Here is a 9,308-nt window from a genome sequence, read left to right as displayed (position 1 = left end):
TCGAATGAAGGGGTGGTCCAATCTTTGACCGAATTTGAAAATAATTTTGATTTGCAATCTTAATCGAATGAAGGGTTGGACTACTTTGAATTGAGAAAATTTTGTTATGGTCGTGTTAAACTCAATTAAATCGGAAGAACCTAGAGAGTGAACCAGGCGGTTTACTTAAAATAAAAAAAATGGATAACTAGTCTAATATTTTATTATACTCTAGTCCAAAATGAGAAAAAAATATATTATTTCAATATAATTATACATTAAGAATATAAATCTCTATATTGTTGAATCCTAACTTGTTTATAATGATCTTAGTCACATAGAGATTCATATTCTCTACTTACTGTTTGTTGCACAATTGCACCTAATAATTATTCTATTAAAGGAATCCTGACAATAGAATCCTCTATGCTGGTTGAAATTGATGTATATAATATAGCTAATTATTATTATATGATCTTATTCTAGTTAAGGTTAGTCTTAGATTTTTTGTGTGAAAAAACTTATTAATAAAACTAATCACTAATAAATTTATAATCATGCAAATGCTTTTAAAAACCATTCTGCAAAGCAGATAGGTTTTTTACATCATCAAATTCATCAAATTTGCAGCATGGGTGTGACTAGGGGCAAAATCCTATACACAAAGCTTACAGGGCAAACACATCACCCAGAGATGTACAATAAAAATGTCATCGAAATCTCGTCTCAACGCTTATAAAACTTCAATTCTCGGCTACAATTGGATTTCAGTGCATCCTCCAGTTTCTCAGCTTGGTCAAAATCAACTTTGAATGTAACCATACACATGCCGTCGGTACCAGTATCGTAATCCTGCTTCATATCTTCAATCGGAAAAGACTGCAGCTGAAAATGGCGCGAGGCATGAGCATAACAAGTAGATCCATTTTTTGAATACAGTAACTGTATAATTCTTATAATAAAAGCAACAGAAGGAAAACATAATTTATTCAGTTGTAGGTACTGGTTATGGAAAACATATAGGACTATCCGAACAATAACTTCTAGAGAAATCTTACACTTCTAGTCGATTTTTTCATTACCCACCTAAGTCAAACTAAAGGAAGCATATCCATAACCGATTAAAGGAGTCGTCGGTATACATCTGCAAGAACTAACCTGATGGTAAAGAATGCCAAGTAAGTCGAAGGAGACCTCTACACCCATCGGCACCTACATTTTCCGTAAGATTGTTCATAAGTTAATAAATTACACACTATAAGCACAATGAGTTAAGAAAACTATTAAGAAAACAGAAATATGGGTATAGTGCAAACTAAAGGCCAATAAAATTATCACCTTTGTTTTCACAAGGCAAGTCGGGGCGTTTCTCAGGCATTCAGATGCAACTCCTCCATAAGCCCTGACCAATCCCCCGGTGCCCAATTTGATACCACCGAAATGCCTGAAAATTAACATAGATCATAATAGGAACTATATTCCAAATCCAACACCCAAAACAACCACCTTAACGCATAATGCACAACCCGATTTTATGTACAAGACAACCACAAGCACATGTGTGGTTTTTCAAACAAACAAATAGTCAATATGCCAAACAGATGAGTTCATCGGCTCATGGTGTAATAGACATTATATACATGCACGAAAGTAAAAAAGTAAGGTCGTGAAAGTATTTACCTGATCACAACCACCATTACTCTATCTATTCCTGAAGAACCAATAGCAGACTGTATTGGTTTCCCAGCAGTGCCTGAAGGTTCACCATCATCATTCGACCGATACTGATCTCCCACCTGTGACACAAACATTAATAAAACAGATAAACAAAATATTGTATCTCGAACACAGCTAGAAACCCATTATAAGCATATTATGTTTCCTACTTTCACTTGTACATCATCGGCGTTCCAATCAATACACCTCTAAAGAAATTACCCAGCAAGGAAACGAGTTCTGATCCCTCGTCTTTAATTATTGTGCAATATTAACTCATCCATCTTATCTTGTCAACTTTTAATCCTCTAACTTTCCAACTTGTGCAACATCAAGTGGAATGCTGACATTATTTGTTAACAATTAAAATAACAAAACTGATATAATAACACAGTTATACGGTACAAGGTACCGATATGGGTACAAGATTCAATTGGGTACCCAGTTTGTCACTTTTTACATTTACAAGATATTCTTTACGACGAACTCGGTATGTGGTACTTAGCGTAAATGAGACTAATGATGCATAGGTTAGCAATCAACATTAAGCTCTGGATGGCACTAATGTTTATTAACAAATGAAATCATATGTAAGCAGTGCACCAAGTCACCAACAAGACATTGGTCTAATAGTGTAAGGCCCCAGCAGATACCCAGATGGACTAAAAGAACATTGATTCCTGATAGTGATACTTGTTGGGAGGAACAATCACGCATCCCGAAAGGGATTAGTTACTTATCGAAAAGGATTATACCAAAATAGAGCTTGATGGTACCTTGTATGCCCAACAATTATGGGTAGCTTTAGGATCCCGAACCTAATTGACAAAGAAAGTTCAAAAACATTGTCTTTATTGAAAAGGGTAATGATAAAAAATGAAGAATAAACCTGAGAAAGGAAAGACATGGCAGAATTTTCATCAGAAATGGGTCCAGCAATAGCGATGAACTTGCTTTTCTTAATCTCCTTTTGGAAAGAGACCCTTTGTTGGATTGTGTTGAATGCACCAGAATTGAAGGTTGTTGTTGTTGTTGCAGCCATGGTGGTTTTGTTGGCTTTAGAAATGGCGAAGAAGATTGAAGTGTAAATGAAACGAGAGTGGTTGGGTATGGTTGCTACTGTTACACAAGGCATGTATACTTTTCTATATGCTTACAAATCAATTCACCACGTTATCAACCAATTATACCTAATTTTATATTTTCAATTTAGTGTCCGGTTTTGTTTCACAATTCACAAATGTTTATCATGTTCAATCCTAAATGTAAAAGCACATACAAACAAGAATTTGGTCTAATAATGTAATTTACTACATTACAACCTAAATGTTAGAAGTTTGATTTCTTGAAATAATACGTGTTGAGAGAGATAAACATACAATATAAAATGGTTTAGTTCTTTTGGATAAGATGAGTGTTACCATTGATAGTAGGATTACAATCTAACGAAAAGAATACAAGTAGTGTTTTCTCATACTCATACTCATACTCAAACGAGCATAGTTTGCAGATACTTACACGGGTAGCGGATATTTCGCACATACCTAATGATTTTTAAAATATATATTTATATAATTCTTAATAATCAATGTATACAAAATAATTATTATATGAGTAATAAAATGTATGTACCTATTAATCTATCATTATATTTCAATTACTAAAGTTCATTATAAAATAATAATAAATAATAATATATAATTATAAAATAATAAAAAGTGTAATATATACAAATTAATTAATTAAAAACTAAATTCAGAAATATGAGGGTACCGTGGGATGGGTATTACGATATACGTTTCTACCCATAAGTTATTTTATGGGTACCCGTTGTGAGCATTTTAGTAGGTATTAACAAGTTGATTAATTTTATCATCTATTTGGTTGTACCAAAAAATCATATAAATGACATTATAATGTCTTAACATGTGTTATGATGTATATTAAACTAGAGTGAGTAAGACAGACTCGACTAGTTTAGTTGGACCTAAATATAGTTGGGTTTCATCAGTTGAGTTTAGATTCAAAAATTAGACATGTCAATATTTAGGGTCAGAAAAGGGACAAACATGACTCAGACCAATCTGGCACATGATTAGGGATGGCAATTAGTCGGGATAAGTCCGGGTAGTGCCTTACCCTTTATTTTATTAGTATAATGTTGGTGTACCTGGGAATTCAGAGTTATATATATTAACCGTGCAAGTTATAGCATGAAATGACGCTTTGGCCGAGTGGTTAAGGCGTGTGCCTGCTAAGTACATGGGGTTTCCCCGCGAGAGTTCGAATCTCTCAGGCGTCGTCCAATTTTTTATTATTTTCCTTCTTCTACTTTTCCATGCCCCACACAAATTTTATTATTTATCTAATCATTATTACACATTATTTAGTCTTTTCAACATATATCTTTTGTAATCATGCTTTTAAATTAACTAAATGGAAGTTATACCAATTTAATAAGAAATATTGATAATTTGAAATACTAAATGTTTTACTTACAATTTTTTAAATCTTTCATAGCAATTCTAATTGGCTCAGATATAATTGCTTTATATATACATATATAAAATATATTATAATTGTGAATTAATAATATAATATTATAATTATGATTAAAATGATATTACAATTATGTTACCGCATATAATTAGGAATTTATAAATTGTAAGTTTAAGAATATGTGAGTCTGGGCATCACATTATTCAAACTCACATAGTTAAACGACAAATTTTAAAATCTTCAATCACAATTATCCACTTGTCTATAAAGAAAGATCTTGACTAGATTCCCTGAAATATTTTTCGAAAAAGAACATATATTATATCCTGAACATTATATCACTCTATAAATTACTTATTTTTCATTGATCAGAAAATATATTTTTAATTTATATTTTACTTTTCTAACCAATGAAAAAACTAGGAATACATGAACTGATATAATGTTTGAGACATAAGAAATGACTCCCTTCAAAATATTTGAGCTTGAGGAGCCTTCAATTTTTTGGAACAATGAAGTTTTAAATGTATGTGAGGCTAACTCTCACAGCAGTTATTTTTTCATTCATAAGACTCGAATCTGAGACCTTACTTAACCCACATCCGTTGCTATAAGGATAAAGTGATGTGAATATATGATTTTTAATTTTCTATAAATAATATTCATATAATAGAAACAAAAACTAAAAAACAAAGAAGAAATAGGTGATGTACTATTAGCGAGTTTAACTCCTCTCCATTAATGGAGAGACCATTACTGAGATATATGGTTGATATTTTTTAAACTTTATTTATTTATTTTTTATTTAAAAATAATATAAAATCATCATCGTTAGAAAGAATTTTTTGACACGTGTCATAATCCTACCCAGTACTGAACTCTCCCTGGAAAGGATCCCCATCCACTATTAGCAAGGGTAAATACCATAATTTTTCTAGATGGTTTTGCTATATTCTCATGTAATTATATAGATTCAATATTAATATAAAGAAGGAATTTGTGGACAAAATAGATTAAGAATTATTCTTTACCAAAAATATTGGAGGTCTCTTACTCCTACAAACTCGTTTATTTGATATACTTTTTTTAGTTTCCCATTTTGCTGTGTTTAGTTGTGTGAATGTGATGGCAAATCTCAAATTGCCACCTTCCTTTTTTCCCATCACAAAATACTCAAAATTATAAATATAACTTTCTTCAATCCAAACAAACCCTAATTTTAGACTAGCATATTTCTCAAAGACCTAATATTCAATGATCCCAATTTCCAATTCATACATTTCCATCATCACTACCCTTTAGTTTCTTTTGATTCATTCTATTCATTAATCTTTTTCTTCCTTCAAAATTTTATTTTATAAGCAAATTGTATTAAACAGAACATAACGGGTGTGCATGCGATCTATTCATTAATCTCTTTCTTCCTTCTAAATCATCACCCCACTTCCTCAATTCAATTGATTCTTTGGAAAAAATAAACTTTTCTCCATAAATCAAAATGGGTATCAAAGGTTTTGTTGAAGGAGGGATTGCTTCTGTTATAGCAGGATGTTCCACTCACCCACTTGATCTTATCAAGGTTCGAATGCAGCTTCAAGGAGAGACTCAAGTTCATAATCAAGTTTTTAACAATGCATCTCCTACTCTTCCTCAACCATCTCGTGTGGGACCCATTGCTACCGGCGTTAAACTAGTGCAACGAGAAGGTGTTGTCGCTCTTTTCTCCGGCGCCTCAGCCACTGTCCTTCGTCAGGCACTTTACTCCACCACCCGCATGGGGCTCTATGATATATTCAAGAAGAAGTGGTCTGATCCTAATTCCGGTGGCAACTTACCGTTGACACGGAAAATTGCCGCAGGGCTTATAGCTGGCGGGATTGGAGCTGCCGTCGGTAATCCTGCTGACCTAGCGATGGTCCGCATGCAAGCCGACGGTAGACTCCCGCCAGCTCAGAGGCGTAATTATAAGTCTGTTATAGATGCCATTCGTACAATGGCTAAAGACGAGGGTGTCATCAGTTTGTGGCGCGGGTCTTCGCTTACTGTGAACCGCGCCATGCTGGTGACAGCCTCACAACTCGCATCATACGACCAATTCAAGGAGATGATTCTTGAGAAGGGAATAATGCGAGATGGGCTTGGGACCCATGTAACAGCAAGTTTTGGGGCGGGGTTCGTGGCGGCGGTGGCATCTAACCCAGTGGATGTGATCAAGACAAGGGTGATGAACATGAAGGTGGAGCCAGGGGCGGCGCCACCATACTCCGGTGCATTGGATTGTGCCTTGAAAACAATTCACGCCGAGGGTCCCATGGCTCTATATAAAGGTTTTATTCCTACAATTTGCAGGCAGGGACCATTCACGGTTGTACTATTTGTGACATTGGAGCAAGTTCGCAAGTTGCTCAAGGATTTCTAAAGTGGATTATGGAGATGATTTATACCTAGTTTTTTATAGTTTTATGTTGTTATTTATTTGTTTCCGAGTTGTTTTTTAATTTAGAGAGAATCATAAGTCATAATTCGAAAGTATTTTCCTTTTCATTATCATCTTCCAAATTCTAACTCTTAAACATGTATTGTGCGAGCAATTAGAAGCTTTTTTTTTCTTGTAACTTTTTCTCCAAAGCCTAGCTCTTAAACATGTACTTAGTTTTGAGATATTAATTAAATTAATTTGCATGAATATGTTGTTATTACATTTGTTAGTTTAATTTAATTGAGATTCTTTTTAGTTTCTTAAAATATTTTATAGCAGATATTTAATTCTCTTTAATTATATCTCTCAACCTCAAGCTCAACCACTCAACCGTTTCTAAATTAGCAAATCGATCATATTTGTCAAGAAACTAAAGATCATTTTCTTAGAAAGATATAATAAATATATTATAAATTTGAAAGCATCCATCTTTAATAAATATTTTATATCTTTGATTGATTAATTTGATAATATTAATGTATCATATACCTCAAACTTCACTAGCTAATTGACATATTGGTCTTCTATGCACAAGAAGTGTAGAAGGCAAGTAATATAATGATTGACTATGAGGCAAAGTTTACATATCTAAATTCTACTAGTTAAGTTTTTTCAAAACATTTAAGATTTTATTACTATTTAGTGTAAAAATATCCTTATAAAACCAATTATTTCTTAAAATATTGTGGAGAATAAATTCAATTAAATAATTAATGTCGTTTTATAATATTTTATACAATTCTATATTCATTAATCTGACCATAAATTTATTTTAGATTAAGTTTTTCAGAATTTTTTTATGTAATTTACCTTAGGCTTGGTGTAATATTTTTTAGGGAAAGAAAAACATTTATTCAAATGTATTTTGGTTTTTATCACTAAAATTTACTTTATAATCCTTTAAAGACAAACTATTTTATTTAACAAAGATATTGATTTCGAATCCACAATAATACAATTGTGTTAAATATTTGTTATAGAATTTTGTTATCCTATATCTCTTAGAGCATGAATATTTCTGGTAAGCGGAGAATACCTATTATTTAGATAAAAAAGGAAAACACTTTTAAGATCAGTCCTATAAAATTATAGTGCTCTTATTACTGTTTATATTTTACTATTACAAATAAATTTCCTTATATAATCAATTATTTCTTAATTTTTATTACAGTATAAATTGTTATTTAATAGTTAAAATGTTTATAAAATATTTTTTCAACAATTTTACTAACAAACTGTTGGTGAAGTGGTAGATAACTAGATCCTACAATTTTTCATATTAACTTGTATGTGTTTGAATCCTTGAACAAGCAATTATGAGATGGGTAATAATAAGTCCCAATGTGATTAGTCTTCTATCTTCAGATTTTAAAATTTATATTAAATACTCATTTTAGTCTTCATATTTTTTCTGAATTTACTAGTTTGATTCATAAAATATTGGAAATCCCAAAATCGTCCAAATTTTTTTTCAAATATGAATTAAATTAGTCATTTTTAGGGTTGAAATAGTCAATATCAAGTGTTATAAAATATACTAAAATTGACTAATTTGATTCACATTTAAAATATTTGGAAACCAAATTTTATTTTTTAATTTTTAAAAAACCAAATTAGTAAAGTCGAACAAATAAGGAATAAAATGATTATTTACTATAAAATTTACATAGGCAAGACAAAATCCAATTCAATGCTTGTCATCATTTGAAGTTTTTTTTACAGTAATTTCATTTTTTAAAATTATTTGAATAAAGTAAATTTATTTGATTAGTTGTAATATGCAAATCTTTCTTCTAATAAGGTTGCGGAATATCCTAATTAAATTAAAAAAAAATACCTTTTTTAATCATTAATATAAGAGTTTAATATTCATATGCACTGTATGTAAAGATTTATATACAATTAATACATTATTCATTTGTAATACTTATATTTAAAAATTGATGATAATTAAAAAAACTCTTGTAATATCAATATATACACTTTTTCTCATAATATAATACAACCTTAACTTCATTTTCCCCTTTTCATCTTTTGATGTTTGAGTATAATGTGTATGTATTATCAGCGTAAAGAATTGCACATTACGAATATATTATCGACTATTTATTTGTATTATTATTTTTAAAAAATTAATGATAATTAAATATGAATAGCATATGTGATATAATGACATAATATACATTTTTTATTTTGAAATTTTCATTTCAATTTGTTAAAATTGAAAAGTAGATAATTATGAAAAGTAGATAATTATTTAATCATGATGATATCTTAGTTAAAATATACTAAGTCTACACATCACTTAATCATATCTTAATCTATATACATCAAAACATTACAAACAATATTTAGTTTACTAATTAAGTGTTCCAATAATACTTTTATATAATAATCTAATGTTACATATACTGTTTTTAGGAAAGCATTAAACTGCCTTGATAATATATATATATATATTTAAATGTTCTTTATTAATAAAAAAAATGACTTACAAAATTGAAAATCAAATCATTCCTAAAAAGCCATATAACTTATGTTGAAGCTTACCACTCTTATTTATTCAAACCACTCTTATCCAAACCCATTATTCATGATTTGATTTTAATTATCTATTCCAATCTTATAATATATG

The 9,308-nt window shown here is 30.4% G+C and overlaps 2 protein-coding genes and 1 non-coding gene across 3 annotated transcripts; 2 read left to right on the top strand and 1 right to left on the bottom strand.

Annotated features, from left to right (window-relative positions):
- LOC109344955 (IMPACT family member in pol 5'region) lies at positions 552-2,870 on the bottom strand. Its single transcript, XM_019583683.1, has 6 exons — positions 2,585-2,870; positions 2,472-2,513; positions 1,660-1,775; positions 1,318-1,423; positions 1,138-1,191; positions 552-864 (listed from the first exon to the last, which is right to left on the bottom strand). Exons 1-6 carry the CDS (start codon positions 2,828-2,830, stop codon positions 706-708), a joined length of 723 nt encoding a protein of 240 aa, XP_019439228.1. The 5' UTR covers positions 2,831-2,870; the 3' UTR covers positions 552-705.
- On the top strand, positions 3,916-3,997 carry TRNAS-GCU. The gene has a single exon. It is a non-coding gene; the product is annotated as a tRNA-Ser (tRNA).
- Positions 5,574-6,695, top strand: LOC109344776 (mitochondrial uncoupling protein 4-like). Its single transcript, XM_019583526.1, has one exon. It carries the CDS (start codon positions 5,693-5,695, stop codon positions 6,611-6,613), a length of 921 nt encoding a protein of 306 aa, XP_019439071.1. The 5' UTR covers positions 5,574-5,692; the 3' UTR covers positions 6,614-6,695.

Source organism: Lupinus angustifolius, chromosome LG04, assembly GCF_001865875.1.
Source record: "Lupinus angustifolius cultivar Tanjil chromosome LG04, LupAngTanjil_v1.0, whole genome shotgun sequence".
Classification (NCBI taxonomy): Eukaryota; Viridiplantae; Streptophyta; class Magnoliopsida; order Fabales; family Fabaceae; genus Lupinus; species Lupinus angustifolius.
This window is presented reverse-complemented; position numbering and strand designations above follow the sequence as displayed.